Source organism: Phyllobates terribilis, unplaced genomic scaffold (genome assembly GCF_046119375.1).
Source record: "Phyllobates terribilis strain yellow unplaced genomic scaffold, ASM4611937v1 Scaffold_13__5_contigs__length_258822181, whole genome shotgun sequence".
Lineage (NCBI taxonomy): Eukaryota > Metazoa > Chordata > Amphibia > Anura > Dendrobatidae > Phyllobates > Phyllobates terribilis.
Window position 1 is genome coordinate 187,678,584 of NW_027362773.1, and position 20,673 is coordinate 187,699,256.

The 20,673-nt window shown below is 41.8% G+C and overlaps 1 protein-coding gene across 1 annotated transcript in view; it reads left to right on the forward strand.

The window, feature by feature from the left end:
• The first annotated feature begins 5,602 nt into the window (after positions 1–5,602).
• Positions 5,603–20,673, forward strand: part of HSF4 (heat shock transcription factor 4) — a 57,932-nt gene continuing 42,861 nt past the window's right edge. Inside the window, exons 1-3 of the mRNA XM_073659573.1 lie at positions 5,603–5,725; positions 19,602–19,710; positions 20,302–20,429. Coding sequence (XP_073515674.1) covers positions 5,603–5,725; positions 19,602–19,710; positions 20,302–20,429 — 360 coding nt within the window. The remainder of the gene's footprint in view (positions 5,726–19,601; positions 19,711–20,301; positions 20,430–20,673) is intronic.

Genomic DNA, 20,673 nt, shown 5'->3' on the forward strand with positions numbered 1-20,673 from the left:
CTTTCGAGGCTGAAGTCTTCCAGGAATTCTGCAACCTGTATGGCTGCAAGAAGATAAGGACAACGCCATACCACCCCCAAACCAACGCGATGTGTGAGAAAATGAACCTGGTAGTACTAGACCTGCTCAAGACGTTGCCCCTGGAGGAAAGCAGCCTGTGGCCTGAGAAACTGCCGGATCTGGTGGACTTGTATAACCATATCCCAGTAAATTCTACCAACTGCACCCCAGCTTACCTAATGAGAGCAAGACCTGGTAAGCTGCCAATTGACCTGGAGATGGGAGTCCTGACACCCGAGGACACCTCACCAGAAGCAGACTGGGACACAGAACGACAGCAGCAGTACCGGAAAGTACAGGAGAGTGTGGAGCGAAGTCTGTCTCAAGCAAGAGAGAGGCAAGAGAGGAATTACAACCAGCATGCTCCAGCTGCTCCCCTGGCACCTGGAGAGCAGGTCTTGAAGAGGAAGAGACGGCTCCACAAGTTGGATGACCAGTGGGAGAAAGACCCGTACACCGTACTGCCCTCAAGCCATGAAAACCCAAAGGTATGTGTTATCAGTAAGGATGGAGGAGAGACCACAGCCACTGTCTCCAGAGACCACCTGAAGAAGTGTCCCGAGCAGCTGCAAAGCGCTGATGAAGACCAAGATAGCCCTCAACCCGCAGAGGAAAGGGAAGAAATGGTCAGTACAGTGCTCGGAGAATTTCCCCGGTCCTGGACACAAATCAACAACGCTATAGTGGTACCCGTCCTTACCTTTCTCCAGCCAGCCCCTCAAGGGCCTGCAGAAGAGCAAGTAGTGTTGGAAGAGCAAGTGGCCCCGGAAGCAGAAGAGTACATACCAGCAGCTAAGGAGAATCAACCCTCTGCTGGTAGTGAACCTGCCATGCCCGTGGTGAGCCAAAGAGTACGCAGAAAGCTGCCCAACCTACCCGTAACATCTGCAAACACCTCTAGTGCAGACACGAGCACACCCAGTACACAGGGGGTGGAAACAGGGGACACAAATAGAGTACCACCAGACAGTGGGTTACGTAGGTCCAACAGGAGCACTAAAGGCCAGGTACCCGCTCGCTGGAGAATCTAATATGTCGTATTTACCTGTATAGATGCAAAAGTTGGAAATGTTTAATGTCTGTGTTACCTGGTTACTAATTATGTTTTTCTAGTTCAATGGACTAACAGGTTATGGACAATGAATAACCGGAACTGTACCTTGTACATAGCTGCACCTGGTAAGGTGCCCTCTTTTGAAGACGACCACAGAACACAAAACCCGTGGAGGTGGCTGAAGACGTGGTCATCAACACCCTGTAGCCACCCCAGGGCCTACGTGGAGGGTTTGGGACGGGTCCCTCAAAGTGCATCTTGGGTGACAAGGACACCTGGTTACGGGAGCGCCGTGACCTAAAAAGACTAAACTTCTTGTATATATGTTACTGTATTGTTGTTACCTGTTGTGTTTTTGCAAAATGTGTTTAGTCCCGGAGTACTAAATTTCACTAGGGGGGAATGTGGCACCCCAGGTCTGGTCACCACAGTGGCAGCAATGTCATGTCTGAGAGCCGGTGGGAGGTTCCTTGGTTGGGGACAATTAGCATGCAGCACCTCCTGCCTCAGTCCAGGGAGGGGAGAAACCTGCCCTTTATAAACTGGATATGAGGCGGGGTTAGAGAGACAAGTTAGAGACAAGTTCCAGACAAGGTTCCAGTGAAGTTGCAGATAGGGACAGGTCAGCAGCAGGCTGAGGAGTCCCTGTAGGCAGAGGAGGGACACGAGGCCAGGAGGGGAGCTAGCAGAGCTCATCCTGGCTAGAGACTTAAAAAGCCGGACACTGCAGTCCGAGGCTGTGAGGGTTATAAGCCCAGCAGCAGAAAACCACCACGCAGGTGACTTCAAGTCCTCTGGCCCAAGGAAGCCCGGAGGCTCAGCCATACGATAGCGACCACTACTGCCCCGGAGGGGTGAGAAGTACGGAAGGCCCGAGTCACCAGTCATACGGGCGAGAACAACACGGTACACTCAGAGACGTGGGCTACCACCACATTACCGCGGGATAGCTAAGAAAGAGTGAAGTCAGCACAGTAGGCCTACAAACTGACCAGCGGGATTTCCCAGTTGCTCTCAGACTGACCAGGCCTCCATTGTTAACCTGTATTCCGGAAGGGTCCCTTAATACCGCCAACAGTAAAGACCCTGAATTGCATGATAGACTCCGTGTGGTTACTGCTGCTCCCGCGCACCATCACCACCAACATCCCTATTTACAGCCCTGAGGCTATACTCCTCCCGTGGGGAGTTATACTACCCTCTGCTGCACCCACAACACCAGCCTCAGCGGTCAGCCCTGCAGCGGCGGTTCACTCTGACCGCAATCCATGGGTGGCGTAGTCGGACATTTAATCACAAAACCCTATAAATAGACCACCATTTGGGTTGACCACCCTGAGCCATGGGACCGGGTCCCTGCCACGCAAGGACTACAACCCCCAGCATCCACAAAAGGTCCGATTCCGGGTATCCCCACACACACACGGCCCAGGGGGCGCGTCAGTACCCTCCTTCTATTACCTAACCTTCAGCAGCAGATCCAGCTCCTATTATACCATAACACCTATTTTCTTTCAGTCTATCCCTACAGAGATCTCACTCCTGGTCTTAAGAATAGCCTAAATCCTCGACCCCTACATCAGCCAGCAGCAAGTAAGGTTTTCTGGTGTATCTCTATGTACTCTGTACCATGACTACTTAATATTTTCTTACCTTCAACTTGTACGAGTTTGTTTCTCCCCTTCTCCTCCCTTCTTCCAGTTCCTTGTGCTCTATATGTCCACCTAACAAACTTGGAATTTTTTTCTATGATTTTGTATGATTTGCTTAATTATTGTTTAATGTGTTATTTTCCTATGTAATTTCACGATTAATTGTTTATCATTTTCACGTTGTACTCATACAATTATCCTCTCTTTGCAGTAGCGACTGGATTGAATAAGGCCAATTTAGGCCGAAAAGTCCCAATATATTGTCGCCACCCATCACTGGTCTGATTAATCTGATTTATGCTGTATCAATAAATTACACTTTATCACAACTAAGAGAGTGCGATGAATTAACGCTAGTACATTCCCAATCTATGACAGTAATGTACGTCATGGTCGGGATCCGGTTCTCAAACGGTGTGTATATATATATATATATAGATCTGTGGGAAAATACCCCTAAGGCCATATTCAGACATCAAAGTTATTAAGGTTCGCAAAAAAAAATGGTACGTATGTGTGTCACCCTGGCCTGGATGCCACAAATATAATAAAGCTGTGTCTGAGAGCAAGGGGGAGGTCCTCTAGTCAAGGATCATTAGCATGCAGCACCTCCTGTCCCAGGCCAGTAGGGGGAGCAGGCTGCCCCTATAAAAGCTGGAACTGGGGGCAGGGTTAGGGAGAACTGGACAACCTGTCTCTGGATAGAGAAGTGTCCCAGAGCAGAGAGGGACAGCTGTATTGCACCCTAAGAGGACGTGTGGCAGTAGGAGAGCCACGAGCCAGGGACAAGAGGCGAAGTGCGCCTGTCCTGGCAGACAAAGAGACTAATCTACCAGACTTTGGTGTCTGAGGCTGTGAGGATTCCACGTCCTACAGCAGATAACCAGTCCGCAGGGGACTGTATGTTCCTTGGCCTAAGAAGCCCGGAGGCTCCGCCACAGCAGAAGGGACCAGCAAAGCCGTACCAGGCCGGGAGTAGAAAGGGACCCAAGTTGCAAGCCATACGGGCGAGAGGACACGGTGAGCTCGGGAACGTGGGCTGTTACACTACAAGGAGGGAAATAGCCAGAAGGAGCACAGAGAGCATGGTAGGCCTACACCCTCACCCTGACCAGGGCCAGCCTCCCACTTGTTCTCAGACATCCAGGCCCCCTCCTAGCCGGGCCTGTTTCTGGGTCATATTACCTGTTCTAATAAAGACCCTGAACTGTTTAAGAGGCCTCCATTTCCTGGCTATCGCAGTCGGAATCATCCATTATATATTCTGCCCTGGGGCCATACTCCTCCCGTGGGCATTTGAACAATTCAGTGCTGCACATTTATATCAGCCCCAGCGGTCTGCACTGCAGCGGCGGTTAGCCCTGACCGCAATCCACGGGTGGCATAGTCGGACATCACTTAAAACTTATAAAGGGACTACCACTGGTCTGACCACCCTGAGCCACGGACCGGGTTGCCACTACTACCCCCATCGTCTCCCTATTGCCCGGTTCCGAGTGCCCCACGGCCCAGGGGGTGAGTCATATGTCATCAGTGTTTGGTCAGTGTGTCATCAGTGTTTGGTCAGTGTGTCATCATTTTTTCTCACGTATGGATAAATATATTACAAAGCTTCTCTTACCCTTTGCAATGTTAAACATAGGCAGCACACAGAAGAAATAACGCTTCAAAAGCCTCAGTGTGAACATAGCTTTAGAATCCCCCCTAGACTAGATCACATGTTGCAAATTAGTTAGGCTTTTGGCAGCTCAATTGTTAAGTACTTTTTTTTTCAGAAAAAAAAGGTCAGTTAAAGCGGTGTTCCCATCTACAAGATCCTATCCCAATATGTAGTAGGTGTAATAATAATAATATTAGCAAATACCTCAAATTAGAAATGTAGTATAGTTCTCCTGATAACCTGTGCCGCTTACCCCATGTGCAGGGCATTGCAGTAGCTTAGGTATCCATGGTTACGACCACTAGCAACTAACTGTTGCTATATGAGTGCTCATAACCATGGATAACTAAGCTACAGCAATGTCCTGCACATGGGGTAAGCGGCATAGCAAATCAGAAGAACTATACTACAATTCTAATTGGAGGTATTTGCTAATATTATTGTTATTATATTACACCTATGGATCTTGGAGATGGGAATACTCCTTTTACGAGCATTCATTTGAATGGGTAAAAAAACCTGCAAAAGCGCTGATAGAATTGACATGAAAAAAATGAATTGATGGTTAAAATACACAAGGGGGAAAAAAAAAGCAGCGTGTGCACGAGACTTAAAAACTCATCAATTTTGCTTGTGCTATCAATCGCACTGAAAAAACAAACGCAGCATGTGAACATACCCTTAGATCACCTTTAGCTGCACTGCTTGGTAAGACTGACTTCACGTGTACTCTTTTGAGGCTTTTCAGGTTCTTCTAAAGTTTTTTAGAAGCTTTTTTTATGGAGTCTTATCAAAATAATATATGTTGATAAATGACCTGAGCAGTTTACTGGAAATCTGTGCCAATCTCTGAATGGTGCTGTGCCCCCGCTAGGTACGGGGATTCAGGGGGCATTAAATGGGCTCTGTGCGATCGCTTTACATGATGTGGCATGTTTGTTCAGAGCATTGTGGTCGGAGTGTGAATACGGCATCACTGGGCATTGTCCTGCAGATGGGGAGGGGGTCAGTGCCAGCAAATTAGTGCTGAGTGTCTATCAGTGTGACCGGTGGTGTGAATCAGCTGCAGCCCCTCGCTTTGTGACGCTGTGACCTCAGTACATGGGTCCCTCTCGGCTTTCTCCATCGCTGGACCATCTCACGGGCATGGAGTTGGAGTAACGCATAGCTGTCACCATGCAGGAATCTGCTAACTCCCTGGCAATGGACGGGTACTGTAGTAATGTGCCAGCCTTCCTCACCAAGCTGTGGACACTGGTGGAAGACCCCGAAACCAACCATCTTATTTGCTGGAGTGTGGTATGTACTGGATCAGGGGCTTTATGGGGTATATACTGATTTACGGAAGAGAGGAAAAATGTTCTGTATTTATTATGTTACTTATATAGCGCCATCATATTCCACAGCGCTTTACAGACATCATCATCACTGTCCCCATTGGGGCTCACAATCTAAATATGTATTATTTTCTAACTTTGATAATAATTATTGAAAATGAAGAAAAACCCAATATGTAAAAAAATATGTCACGTGTGATAATGTCATGACAACGTTTAGATCGGGGTAGCTTAGCGAAAGTCCCAAATGTGCCGGAAGGAACACGTTCATCTGACTAATATACAGATGCAAGAAAAATTATTCACCCCCCCCCACTCCATTGCATATTTGGCCTTATTACCAAAAAGTAATAATATATAAAATAAAATATATTTTTTCTATATAAAAAAAGTAAGTAATAATAGCTAATTATTTTTAATTACATTTTTTTCTATATTAAAATTAAGTAAAAAATATAGAAATTGTTTTTAATATATTAGTTAGTAATAATATATCAAATTAAATTAAAATGATTATTTTCTCTATATTAAAATGAAGTAATAATATCTAAAATTAAAATTATTATTTTTTCTATATTAAAATTAAGTAAAAAAAAAGTAAATTCAAATTGTTTTTTTTATATAAAAATGAAGCAATAATATCTAAAATTAAATTAAAATGATTATTTTCTCTATATTAAAATTAAGCAATATCTAACATTCAATACATTTTGTTCTATATAAAAAGTAAGTAATAATATGTAAAATTAAATAAATTTTGTTCTATATAAAATTTAAGTAATAATATATAAAATTAAAGTAAAATTATTTGTTTTTATATTAAAATTAAGCAATAATATATAAAATTAAAAGGATTTTTTTTCTATATTAAAATTAAGTAACAAATATATAAAATTAAATAAAATGATTTTTTTCTATATTAAAATTAAGTAATAATATATAAAATTAAATGAACATTATTTTTTTCTATATTAAAATGAAGCAATAATATATAAAATTAAATTATTTTTTTTCTATATTAAAATTAATATAGAATAAAATTAAATAGCTCAATACAACAAATTATAATACCGTAAGTGGTTTCTCTAAATTCAACCCAAGATGCCACTTTTTCCTAACTAACTCAGTTTCAGAATTATTCACCTCCCTTCTCTTCTTCATGACAAGGGTCTTTATTACTTAGTACAGCCCTTCTGGCTGTTATGACCTGCTAGAAATGTGATGCATAGCCAGACACTATCTTCTGGCAGTGTTACAGATGCCTCTATGACAGGCAAGCTTTCTGTTTTTTTGTGTCTTGAGTGGCCACTCCAAAATTGGCTTATAAAAAATGGGACTCACTCTATCATCTACGATTGCATCGCCATACACTGTGCTGCTCCAGACTATGGTAGTTCTACATTCGGCAAGCTTGGCCATCGGACTGTCTGATGAAGATCACAAGACCGAAAATGTTTACAGAAAATAATACACTTCTCTTACCCTTGTAGAAAAAATTGACAATGAACACTGGACAATGGTTTCAACCTTTGTTCTGCAGGGAAGTGCACAGTCTTAGTTATAAACATCTTGTCATTAACATCTTGGCCAAGAAATTCTTAATTTCTTGTCTGTTCCATACTCCATCTTGGTTGACAAATTTTCCTAACAAATTCCCTGAATTGCTTAAAAGGGGTTTCCAAGTTTCTGAAAATCCTTTGCCCCCGGCTGCAGTTTATTTAAAAAAATAAAAAAAACCTCGGCTTTATTCACCCCTCACCAGGTCCAGCGTTGAGTCTCCGCAGTGCCAATATCAAGTCAACAGTGACTAACTCGGGCAGAGCTCCTGAATTCACTGATTGGCTGCAGCTCTGTCGTAGTCAGACATCAGCGCTGCAGACAATAACAGAAACTGGGAGACTCAGATTGACCCAGGGATGAGGAGCAAAGAACAGTTTATTTGCCAGCGGACATGGATTTTCCACAAGCCGAAAACCCCTTTAGCTACTCCTCAGCCAGCGGAAACCTGACTCGCAAACTCCTGATTCCAGTTGAGAAGATCTGAAGTTGGACAATCACAGTCAACACTTCACTTGTCCCTTGCTTTTTGCAATAAGATGGTTTAAAAAAAATTGTCTAGTGTCATAGATTCTCGACAGTAGCTGAAGATTGAGTGGTCTATCGAGTCTGACCACTTTTATTTAATAAAACGTGTCATTGGCTTGAGATCTGTGGTCCTGAGATGTTCAGTGTTGAAAGATTGGGGGAATCTTAGGGGGAATTTTTGGTAAGGAAATGTCAATTTTTTTTTTCATTCATGGCCAAGTATATGCGCTATCACTCTATTTCTAAGTCTTTGGCACAGCTGTCGTATAGACATCAGATTCATGGGATTTGAGATTTACTCCATGATGCCACAGTTCCATGACATGGTACTCACATTGTATCCCACCAATGACATTGGGGACAAGAAGTGCATTGGCGTCGGGGTATAATGGGATGTAAAACTGATGCTCTAATGTAGGAAATGTATTCAAATAATAAAATAATTGTTACTTACCTAAGTAATGCCTCTATGGTGGCCTGTACATGTTATGCAGCAATGACATCATGAACATCATTCACTTGATCGATGCAGCCAATCACTGGCCTCAGCGTTGATGTTCACCGGTATGGTACATGAATCGCTGATGCTGGTAATTGTCTGACTGATGTAAGGCGTGTGATTACCAGACTATTGGTGGGGCATTGATGATTAGTTTTAAAAATCCAGGACAACAGCTTCAATGCATAAATGTACAACATGAGGATCGTACTAGCACGGAAGTTTTTTCTTTGGCACCTAGATTAAGTTGATGAAGTTGCTGTGTGCAGTGTTACTGGGACCTCCTCAGCGTGTGTTGAGCAAGCAGACCATAGTGCAGTCAGTGTGAGGGACACCGGTGGGCTTGGGAAGAAGCAGAGAAATGGGGATCCTAAGTGGAGTGGTGTAGCATCTTTCAGTAGAGCAGCCATCGGTGACTATGGCCAAATTCAGACATCAGGATATTGCCGACTGGTGGCATTTAGAACTGGTAGAGACTGTGGAAGCCATTGAGTCAAAGTCATTGAGAAGAGTGAGACTAGTGGCTTTGAAGGATAGGCAAAAATTGACAATCACTTTGGCATATCTCACAACTTTAAAAGTTAGATCGGTTCTATGCCCCCATATAGAATATAATGCTCTCACATTGCTCCCCAGCACACTGTATAATGCCATCAGTCGCCCACAAACATTATTATACCCCTAATGCCCCCACGCAGTATACTGCTTCCACAGAATGAATTCCCTGTAGTGATCCCCACACCACTAGTCTGTGCTTCCTTTCATATTCCTGCTCTCTGCTGTCAGTCACCAGACCTAAAGGTCCTTATTCTTTACCTAGACAAAATGGTGGAGCAAGGATTTGATGGCTCCCTGCTCCACTATTGCGTTCACCTGTACCTCACCATGATTATGAACACACACAGTGTTTGAAATGCGTTAATAAATCAATTTCTATCACCGCCCCTATATAGATTTTTAAAAAGTTTGAATTAAAAGTGACAATTTTATTCCTGTTATCTTGATTGGATCAAGCTGGACAAGTTTGCATTATTTCCTCCATGTTTCTTAGGTATGCCCTATACATCTGTACACATATAAAATTACATTGGAGTTAAAAAAAAAATCTAAAAGTTATGGGACTAGAAAAAAATATGTAAAAATAAGTAAAGTTTAAGGTTTAATTAAAATAAAATTAACCTATCACAGTATCATATCGGGGGGAGGGGCTAACATCCATAGCCTATAATCTCTTACAACAATGCAAAGAAAATAATGGGGGCATAAACTTCCCAACAGAAGGCAATATAATATAACGTCCCTTCACAGAATGGAGTTCCATGACCTACCTTCCCACCTCCAAGTTCTCGCACATGCGCCGTCATCCCTGGGGGTGTGCATGTGCAGATCGATGGTCTATGGCTCTAGTAACAACATCAGAACCTTATTGTTCATGCAACTTCATTCCTGACAGGTCCCGATGACGTTGCTAGAGCATTTCGAGCGGCGGAGGAGGGTCACTCACAGAAGAGATCATTATCATAAAAATTCAGCAAAGGATTTTAATAAAACAAAGATTTTATCCCCGCCCTCTGCAAATGATTGACAGGTCTCTCCCTACACATGTACACAGGGAGAAACATGTCACTCAAAGGGAACAGACTGGTATTCAAGAATTGGCCAAGGACCTGCCTTTTTGCCTAGTCACCCGTGCAACTCAATCTCCGGGGACTTTTAAAGTAAGTTTTTGTCTCTGAAACTGCATTTCAGAGTCAAAACAGACATAAGTGAAGTCATACAGCCAGTGCCTAATACATGCTGCCTGTGAATCGGGCAGCATGTATCAGTTTTCAAGTTCCCTTTAAAGAAAAAAAATCTGATTTGTTTTTTTAAGAAATCATCTTATTGAATAAAAATGACTTAATTTCAATTATGGTAAACTGCTTAAAATTGCATTTTCCCATCATAAAAAAATGTATATATATAATATGCATTAAAGGGATGTCCACTACTTGGACTACCCCTTCTCAATTGATATAGTCCTCCTTATAAAATAACAACAATTATAAAATAACAACAGCCAGTGATGTCATTGACTCTCCCAGGGCTCACATGACATTGCTATGTCATGCAAGCCCTGCAGCCAATAAGTGGTCGATTCACTCTCACTAGTGGACAATCTCTTTAAACAATACCCTAAAATTATTTCTTAAAAAATCTGCAACAAAAGTCCCTAAACAGCGATATATACTAGCTGCACACCTGTACATCTTAGCAGCTAGCAATGCCAATGCCTCCTCCAAGAAAAAAAACGCACTAAAAATTGCACCGTTCAACAGCGCCTTTAAACGAAAGTTGGATATGAGTTTTCATGAAATTACATTTACATTGCTTGGACAGTGGATTTTCTAGACAAAAAAACTCAGCAGAAAAAAAAGCAACATTTACGCTATATGGAAACATTCCCTAAAGCTGTGTTCACATGTAGAATAAATGTTGCATTTTTTCTGCTGTTTTTTATCTGCATGTTTTCTGCAGTTGTCTGTTCCAAAAACACAGTAACAATTTTCTCTTGATTATTGCTGGAGAACGCCAATCTACTTTGTTCTGATGATTAAATACAACAGATTTTCCACACAAAAAAATGCAGCGGAAAAAACTGCACTGTGCACGCTGCATGTGAACGTGGCCTAAACTTCTGACATTTCTGCTTGTTAAAACCAGTTTTTATTAATTGCTGAGCGCACTGTAATGGAGCATGAAGGGTGAAGTACGCATTTTCTGAAAATAACTTTAAGGTTTATAAAGTGTCTGAAATGCAAAGTGAAGGAAGTATATATAGAATATATTATCATAGCCTCCAGCAACACAGCAGGAACTACAACAGCTTCAGGCAATATAAAACGTATAATAACAGCCTCAGGCATACAGTTGTGCTCAAAAGTTTACATACCCCGCCAGAATTTTTCCTTTCTTGGTCTTGTTTCAGAGAATATGAATGATAACAAAAAACTTTTTCTCCACTCATGGTTATTGGTTGGGTGAAGCCATTTATTGTCAAACTACTGTGTTTTCTCTTTTTAAATCTTAATGACAACCAAAAACATCCAAATGACCCTCATGAAATGTTCACATACCCCAGTTCTTAATACCATGTATTTCCCCTCTAACATCAATGACAGCTTGAAGTCTTTTGTGGTAGTTGTGGATGAGGTTCTTTAATTTCTCAGCACTATATTACAGCCTGCAGCCATACAACATGAATTATAACAGCCTCAGAAAATACACAGTTGTAATCAAAATTATTCAACCCTGTCCATATTTGGTTTATTAGTAAAATATGCAAACTTTCCGCTGTTTCCAATAAACGAAACAAACAAAAATAATGGAAATATCTAAACACAACAAATATGACAAGTGCTTCTCCTAGTTCATCACAAAATGCCACATTTACTGAATGATTCACCTCTTCAAGACAAGTATCTTTAGTATTTAGTAGAGCCTTTCTGGCTGTTATAACCTGCTGTAACGTGGTTCATTTCCAGACAGCAGATTCTGGCAGCGTTCCTGAGGAATCTTAGCCCATTCCTCATGGACAATGGCCTCCAGGTCAATAATATTTTTGGGTTCGCTACATGCACCTTCTTCAAATCCCACCAAATATTTAAATCAGGAGACTGTTACGGCCACTGCAGAAACTTTCAGGACTTCTTATGAAACTAGTGTTTGTTAGTTCATGAATATAATCTTATCGGTATTGAATTTCTTCTGAAACTAAGCTTTGGTGGATTTTGAGGTATGCTTGCGACCATCATGCTGTTGGGAGGTCTTATAAATTCCTGTCACTTAATTGAATTTATCTTGCTCTCCACACGCTGCAGTTTTCAAGTGTTTCTGAGCCAACGCCATGCTTCACTATGGGGATCACTGGTCCACCACCATGCTTCACTGTAGGCATCAAAGAGCCACCACCATACTTCACTGTAGGCATTAGTGAGCCAATGCCATGCTTTACTGTAGGTATAAGAGAGAAACCGCCATGCTTCACTATAGGCAGTTTTTTTCAGTGGATGTTTCATTCTTCTAGACATGTCGCTGATCAATATACATGAAAAGTTCTAATTTTGTTGCATCACACTGCGGTGCAAAATCCAAGGACTTCTGTGTCTTAATTTGATAGTTTTGAGAATATTAAAGGTGACTTTCGTGTGCTTTTGGGTCAGTAGAGGTTATGTCTTAGAGTTTGAAAGACCTTCAGTGTTTAGTTTGTGCCTTTCTGTGCAAACTGAAACCCCAATGTCTGCTGCTACCAAATCTTGCTGCTGGTCTTCTGCAGTCACTGGAAGGTTTTGACTACCTGCCTCCACAGCAATCACTAGGAACATTCAGTGCCTTTGTTGTCTTTTTGTGTATCCTTGTCCTTGTTTGTGCAAGACAATGGTGTCTACCCTTAACTTTTTGGATTCTCCTCTTATTTCCAAGATGTGTTTTATCTCAAGCAAACCTGATGCAACTAATGAACCCTTGTCTCCAGCACACCTGAGGCAACCCTTGATCATTGCATCAGGTGCGCTGGAGACAACACAGGGTTTGCAAATGTGTGCTTTCAGGCTGCGTTCACTTGTTGCGGCCGCATTGTATTTTGTTGGTTGTTTTTTTACATTTTTTAGATTTTGGCTCATTGTGATAAAACTATGCATTTTTGACAAACGTCTGGAACATGTGAACACAGTCTTATAGGGGATTCTATTCACTGAGATGAATAATTCTGAGACTGCAGTAGTTATTAAAAGTGTCATTTGTGTTATACTAGTTATGTGAGCTATTTAAATTGTTCTCTTTTCATTAATTTATTGAAAACAGTAGAAAATTTGTAGATTTTGCATACAGCCTAATTTGCGATGGGGGTTGAATAATTTTCACAACGCATTACATGCCACCAAGAACACACCGCAGTTTTACCTCCTCCTGCAATAGACAGTGAATTACTCTGTTTTTCAGTAAATACAAGTGTTTGCATTTCTTAACCCCTTTCTCACGTGAGGCATAATAATACGTCCCTGTGCCCTTGGCCTGGCTAGATTGCCACCGGATGTCAGCTGATGCCATCGGGTGTCAGCTGATCGCAGCATTTCCTGAGCAGGCAGAGGTAAGAGAGCCCCTCTTAACTTGGATCGGAGACCCCGCGCTGTCAGCTGTCACCCGATCGTTGCCATGGTGACCCGATGTTGTCATGACGACATTCGAGTCACCAGGCATCAGAAAGTTAGTTAGATCATTCGCAGTGCATGATCTATCTAATTTGTCTCAATGCAGATCTGACAGCTTGCATAGCATAGGGATGCTTCTGCATCCCTATGCTATACAAGCGATCAGCCTGCAAAAAATGAAAGTCCCAGTTTAAGGCTATGTGCCCACGTTGCGGAAATGAAGCATATTTTTTACGCTTCTCCCTGGCAGGAAAAACGCATGCGGATTTTACATGCGTTTTTCCTGCCAGGTAGAAGCGTTTGTGAAGCGTTTTTGCATGCATCTCTGCATGCGGGTTATCAAGCGCTTTCCAAGCGATTTTAGCATCACTTGGAAAAGTGCTTGACAACTTGTTCACACTATATAAATCCATGCAACCGGCAACCGGCATGGATTTATAGTAGTGTGACCAAGTTAGTTAAAAAAAAAGAATAAGAATGGTGAAAAATAAAAAAAAAAGTTTATACTCACCTTCCGATGTCTTCCCGGTGTTTTGTCTGCTCCGTCCAGTGTCTTGCACTGCTTGCGGTGGTGTGAAGGACCTGCGGTGACGTCATTGAGCCATGTGATGGGTCACATGACTCAGTGACGTCATGGCAGGTCCTTCACATCAACGCGAACATTGCAAGACACTGGACGGAGCAGACAAAACACCGGGAAGACATCGGAAGGTGAGTATAAACTTCTTTTTTTTATTTTAAATTCTATTTTTTACAGTTTCTATGGTACCCGGGTCTGGATGAGAGTCTCCTCTCCTCCAGACTTGGGTACCATCCGCACATAGAAATGCATAATATCCGTGTGTACAAATGTACTGACACGGATATTATGCGTTTCAATGCAAGTCAATAGCGGCGATTACGCTCCGTGTCCGCAAAATTAATGGACATGCTGCGGATTTTTGAGCGCAGCATAAACGCTGCGGAAAAATCCGCAACATGGGCATTGAAAGTGCGGCTTGTCATTGGGGACCATGGGGGGCGGATTACCAAGCGTTTCCCAAGCGTTTATGCTGCGGAAATTCCGTAGCATAAACGCTTGTAAAACGCTACGTGGGCACACAGCCTAAAAGTGTCAGAAAGTGAAAAAAAGTGAAAAAAAAAGTAAAAATATGTAAAAAAAATAAATAAATAAAATAAAAAAGGAAATATATTGTACCCATAAATAAATATTATCATGGAAAAAAATAAAATAAACAATAAAAGTACACATATTTGGTATAGCCACATCTGGAACGACCTGACCTATAAAAATGTCCCTCTAATTAACCCCTTTAGTGAACACTGTAAAAAAAAAAAAAAAAAACAAAGCAAAAAACAGTGCTTTATCATCATACCGCCAAACAAAAAATGGAATAAAACGAGATCAAAAAGACAAATGTAAATAAAAATGGTACCGCTGAAAACATCATCTTGTCCCACAAAAAACAAGCTCCATCAGCTGAAAAATAAAAAAGTTATTGCTCTCAGAATAAAGCGATGCAAAAAAATGTCTTTTCTCTATTATTAAATAGTTTTTATTGCGTAAAAGCAGCAAAACATAAAAACCACAATATATATGTGGTATCGCTATAAACGTACTGACCCGAAGAATAATGCTGCCTTATCAATTTTACCACACGCGGAACGGCATAAAAAAGAAAAAAAAAACAATTTGTGAATTGTTATTTTTTGTTTATTCTGTCTCCCAAAAATCGGAATAGAAAGCGACCAAAAAATGTCATGTGCCCGAAAATGGTACCAATAAAAACGTCAACTCGTCCCGCAAAAAACAAACCCTTACATGACTCTGTCGGCCAAAATATGGAAAAATGATAGCTATCAAAATATGGCAATGCAAAATCTAGCGTCTTTTAGTGTGTGACAGCAGCCAAACATAGAAACCCCCTATAAATCTGGTATTGCTGTAATCGCACCAACCCGAAGAATAAAGTTATCTAATCACTTACACCACACGAGGAACAGCCTAAAAAATAAATTCTAGGGTTGTGTTAGGGTTAGGGTTGTGCTAGGGTTAGGGTTGTGTTAAGGTTAGGGTTGTCTTAGGGTTAGGGTTGTGTTAGGATTATGTTTAGGATTAGGGTTAGGTTTGTGTTAGGGTTGGGGTTAGGGTTGTGTTAGGGTTGTGTTGGGTTTGGGATTTTTTCAGAAGTAAAGAAAAAAAATGACGACTATATGGCGACTAGTGTTGAGAGCAAGTGCTCGCTACTTGAGTTTGCATCAGGTGGTCGTGTATGCACTGAGTATCGCGGGTGCTTAAGTGACATGCTCGAGTCTCCACCCCATATGATTCGCAGCTGTTATACAGCAAAAAAAAACACACGCGGGGATTGCCTGCCATATACGAGCAATTTTTTGGGGGGGTTTAACAACCTTGAAACATGCGGGGCGGGGACTCGAGCATGTGACTCGAGCACTCACAATACATGGTGCATACCCAAGTACCCGATTAAACTCAAGTAGCGAGCACTTGCGCTCAAGATTAATGACAACTTATTCAATATGATGACCTAATGTTATCAAATTCTGTGTTGTACCTCTGGGTTCAAAATGTTCACTATACCCCTTGATAAAATCCTTGAGGGGTCCAGTTTCCAAAATGGGGTCACTTGTGGGGGGTTTCCACTGTTTAGGCACATCAGTGGCTCTCCAGACGGGACATGGCATCCGCTCTCGATTCCAGCCAATTTTGCTTTCAAAAAGTTACACAGTGCTCTTTCCCTGCTGAACCCTGCCATGCGCCCAAACAGTGTTTTTTCTCCACATATGGGGTATCAGCGTACTCAGGAGAAATTGCACAACAATTTTTGGGGTCAATTTTCTCCTCTTACCCTTGTGAAAATAAAAAAATAGGGGCTAAAAGATCATTTTTTTATTTTCACGACTCTATGTTATTAACTTCTGTGAAGCACCTGGGGGTTCAAGGTGCTCACCACACATCTGGATAAGTTCCCTGAGGGGTCTAGTTTCCAAAATGGGGTCACTTGTTGGGGGTTTCCACTGTTTAGGTACATCAGGGGCTCCCCAAACGTAACATGGCATCCACTAATTATTCAAGCAAATTTTACATTCAAAAAATCAAATGGCGCTCCTTCCCTTCGGAACCATGCCGTGCGCCCAAACAGTGATTTTTCCCCACATAAGGGGTATCGGCTTACTCAGTAGAAATTGCACAACAAATGGTTTGGTGCAATTTCTCTTTTTACCCTAAAGAAAATGCAGAATTTGGGGCTGAAAACATTTTTGTGGTAAAAATTTGAAAATTTGATTTTTACGGCTCAATGTTATAAACTTCTGTGAAGCACCTGGGGGTTCAGGGTGCTCACCACACATTTAGATAAGTTCCCTGAGGGGTCTAGTTTCAAAAATGGTGTCACCTGTGGGGGGTTTCCACTGGTTAGGCGCATCAGGAGCTCCCCAAACACGACATGGCGTCCGCTAATTATTCAAGCAAATTTTACATGCAAAAAGTCAAATGACGCTCCTTCCCTTCTGAGCTATGCCGTGTGCCCAAACAGTGGTTTTCCCCCACATATGGGGTATCAGCATGTTCAGGAGAAATTGCATAACAAATTTTGTGGTCCATTTTTTCCTGTTACCCTTCCGAAAATAAAAAAATTTGGGTCTAAAGTAAAATTTTTGTGAAAAAAAGTTAAATGTTCATTGTTTTCTTCCACATTCCAAAAATTCCAGTGAAGCACCTGCAGGGTTAATACATTTCTTGAATGTGGTTTTGAGCACCTTGAGGGGTGCAGTTTTTAGAATGGTGTCACTTTTGGGTATTTTCCCTCAAAGTGACTTCAAATGTGATGTGGTCCCTAAAAAAATGGTTTCATAAATTTTGTTGAAAAAATGAGAAATCGCTGGTCAACTTTTAACTTCCTAGCAAAAAAAAAATTTGGTTCCAAAATTGTGCTGATGTAAAGTAGACATGCGGGAAATGTTATTTATGAACTATTTTGTGTGACATATCTCTCTGATTTAAGGGCATGAAAATTCAAAGTTTGAAATGTGCGAAATTTTCGACAAATTTCCGTTTTTTCACAAAGTAACGCAAGTGATATCGAATACATTTTACCACAATCATGAAGTACTATATGTCACGAAAAAACAGTCTCAGAATCAGGGGGATCCGTTGAAGCGTTTCAGAGTAATTACCTCATAAAGTGACAGTGGTCAGAATTGTAAAAATTGGCCTGGTCATTAACGTGCAAACAGCCTTCAGAAGTAAAGGGGTTGTCTCTATTTCTTAAAGGGGTAAAATTGCAAAGTGCTTGGAAAACCAAGAAACCTTTCCCTTTACCTTTTATTAACAATCCCCTCCATTCTGAAGAACAGAGAGATTTTTAATTTTCTAATGTACAGTTCGTTGCCTATGAAGAGTTTGGCCGGTTACCTAGATAATGGTGCAAGCAAGCTCTATGATTTAAATATAAAAAAACCTTCATCCAGCACTTGAGCTTGTAAAAACATTAATTTTTTAAATTATTATCCATGATACCACATGTAGAAAAAAATAAAATCATACAGAAATCAAAGCGTTTCAGGTGGTTAGACCACTCTTACTCATGGCCCTATATCATGAGTAAGAGTGGTATAACCACCATAAATGCGTTGATTTTTGTATGTTTTTATCTCTTTCTACATGTGCTATCATGGATAATAAATAAAGATGGAAGATTTTTCCAAACTTGAGTTTGGATTCTTTTTATCCGCTGTCTTTGGGAATCCGGGCCTGCTACATCTCCCGTACACCAAGTACACAACTATATATATCTTACCTATTTTTCATCTCAGTGGTGAGTGGATATTTTCTAGTGGTTTATATATGTTTTACAGCCTATTCATGCTTTTCTGAAACTAGGCGGATTGCTGGATCCTCCGGCAAAGCAGGACGCTGAGGGTGGGGAACGGTGCACTCCTGAAGCTACATCATGAGACAATCCCTTTAACAGTAGCTCAGGGTGTTAGATTTGGCTCCTGGACTGTATGTTTTTATGTTTTGCTATCCATCAAAACTGACGTAAGAGGCTTCTGAAGTCTGATGCAAGATGTGTGGACATTATTGGTGAGGAAGGGACGGGCATGCTGGATTACAACATGCCTGATCCCTTGTTCCCACAGAAGAGAAGTAACCTTAGAAGCTACTAATCCATCTTCTCTGTATTAAAATAAAGACATGCTCTTATGACCCTTACAATATTTGGGCGGTCTGACGATTATTGCATCTGCCAATGTGTTGAGCGGTAACTTCTGTTTTGAATTGACATTATTTGGTAACTCCATAGTGGCATGTTGAAAATTTGAGTGGCACTTTGGCCTAAGACAGAGTTTCTGTGGCCTGTTCGTAAAGGGGCTTGGTTTTCTAGCACTGATAAATAGGCTCTGGCTCGGATGTTGAGTGGTGCTAATGGGTGGAGCTGTGGCTGGTGATGCCAAGCTCTACCATGGCCTGGGACAGAACGATGAAAATGTTCCGGTGACTGTGTGTAGGCTGCTGCCTATCACTGAGCACAGCGGCTCTGCGAGACGGTGCAAGACGTAAAGTTTCTGATAAATCAAGGATGATCATAAGAATAATAAAGTGGTAGAATCAAACTGAACCATTAAATGATTCTGGTAAATTGGCAACAGGGACATGGGCGCCCATCACTCATTGGTAGCAAAGATTAACCTGACAGGTCTGATCACACAGGGAAGTGTGTGTGAACAGTGAGCTAACATTCGAAGTGTCGGGGCGTGATTACAGCCGCGCTTCCAGTATACTGCGCAGTGACGTAATCACTCCCCCGCACCGCCGGGGTGACTCGGAGAGAGCCGTTACACGGTGATTAAACCATGACTAAAGCTTCATTTTCTCTGTGTAGCCGCAGTTTGTCAGCCGGCTACACAGGGTTTTAACGCTATTTACCTGCAGATTAACCCTATATAGCGTTTTTGGTGATGTCAGATTCCCGTTAGTCAGTAACTTGTCGTAAATGTTGGTCTTTTCAATCTTTGTTCTTCCTTTTTTGTTTTTTTTTTAGAATGGAACCAGTTTCCATGTCTTCGACCAAGGCAGGTTTGCCAAGGAAGTCCTGCCCAAGTACTTCAAGCACAATAACATGGCCAGTTTTGTCAGGCAGCTAAATATGTGTAAGTATATCATCAAACGCGTCCATTCGAGCAAAATGGTCAGTGCAAAAACCTGTCAACGCATACTCTGTGTTGCATCCAGGTGGTTGCCATTTTTCACCAAGGTTACGTTCACACAAATTCTCCATTCTGTGAGTGCGAGGAAATAGGACTGCACTCAGTTGTCATCCAAGTACAGTCTGATGTTTCCCACGCACTCATTGACTTGTATGGCTGAGTGCAATACGAATATCAGATCAAACTTGGACATGCAGCAATTTTTACCTCTATCCATGGAAAAAAAATCAGATATATGCACGGCCCCATAGGTCTGATAGGTCACATTGGTCTGAGTGCCATCCGATGTTTTCTCGGATTGCACTTGGGCCGAAAATATGCTCGTCTGCACCTGCCCTCATGATAAGCTTCAGGGGTTTTTTCTTATATGAGAAAAAAGGGATGGCACACTGATGATAGAATGGGCACAGAGGCCAAAAATGTATGAAAATCGGATCCAGGATCTGATAAAAGTCATCCTGGTTTTTTTTCATGGCTGAAAAATAACTGACCTGTGAATTCCTAATATTTAGTCCATTACATTTTTATTTTTAGATGGATTTAGAAAAGTGGTGAATATTGAACAAGGAGGACTGGTGAAGCCAGAGAGGGACGACACAGAGTTTCAACATCTGTACTTCCTGCAGGGTCATGAACATTTGCTGGAGCATATCAAGAGAAAGGTGAGGCTCAACTCTGCATTTGTATACAATAAAGGCTAATGTTGGCTGAACCCACCGATATCGACAGGTTTGGCCGTCGGTCTAATGTGTATGGGGGGGGGGGCAGCTGACTGATGGTCAGGAGAGATATCGATTGCGCATGTTCGATTTCGGACTGCCAATCGCATTGTTCTCCTTGAGATAAGGCGCCGGCCGACGTGTATGTCGGAGGCTCTCTCATAAAAAAACACGAGTGCTCCTGTGT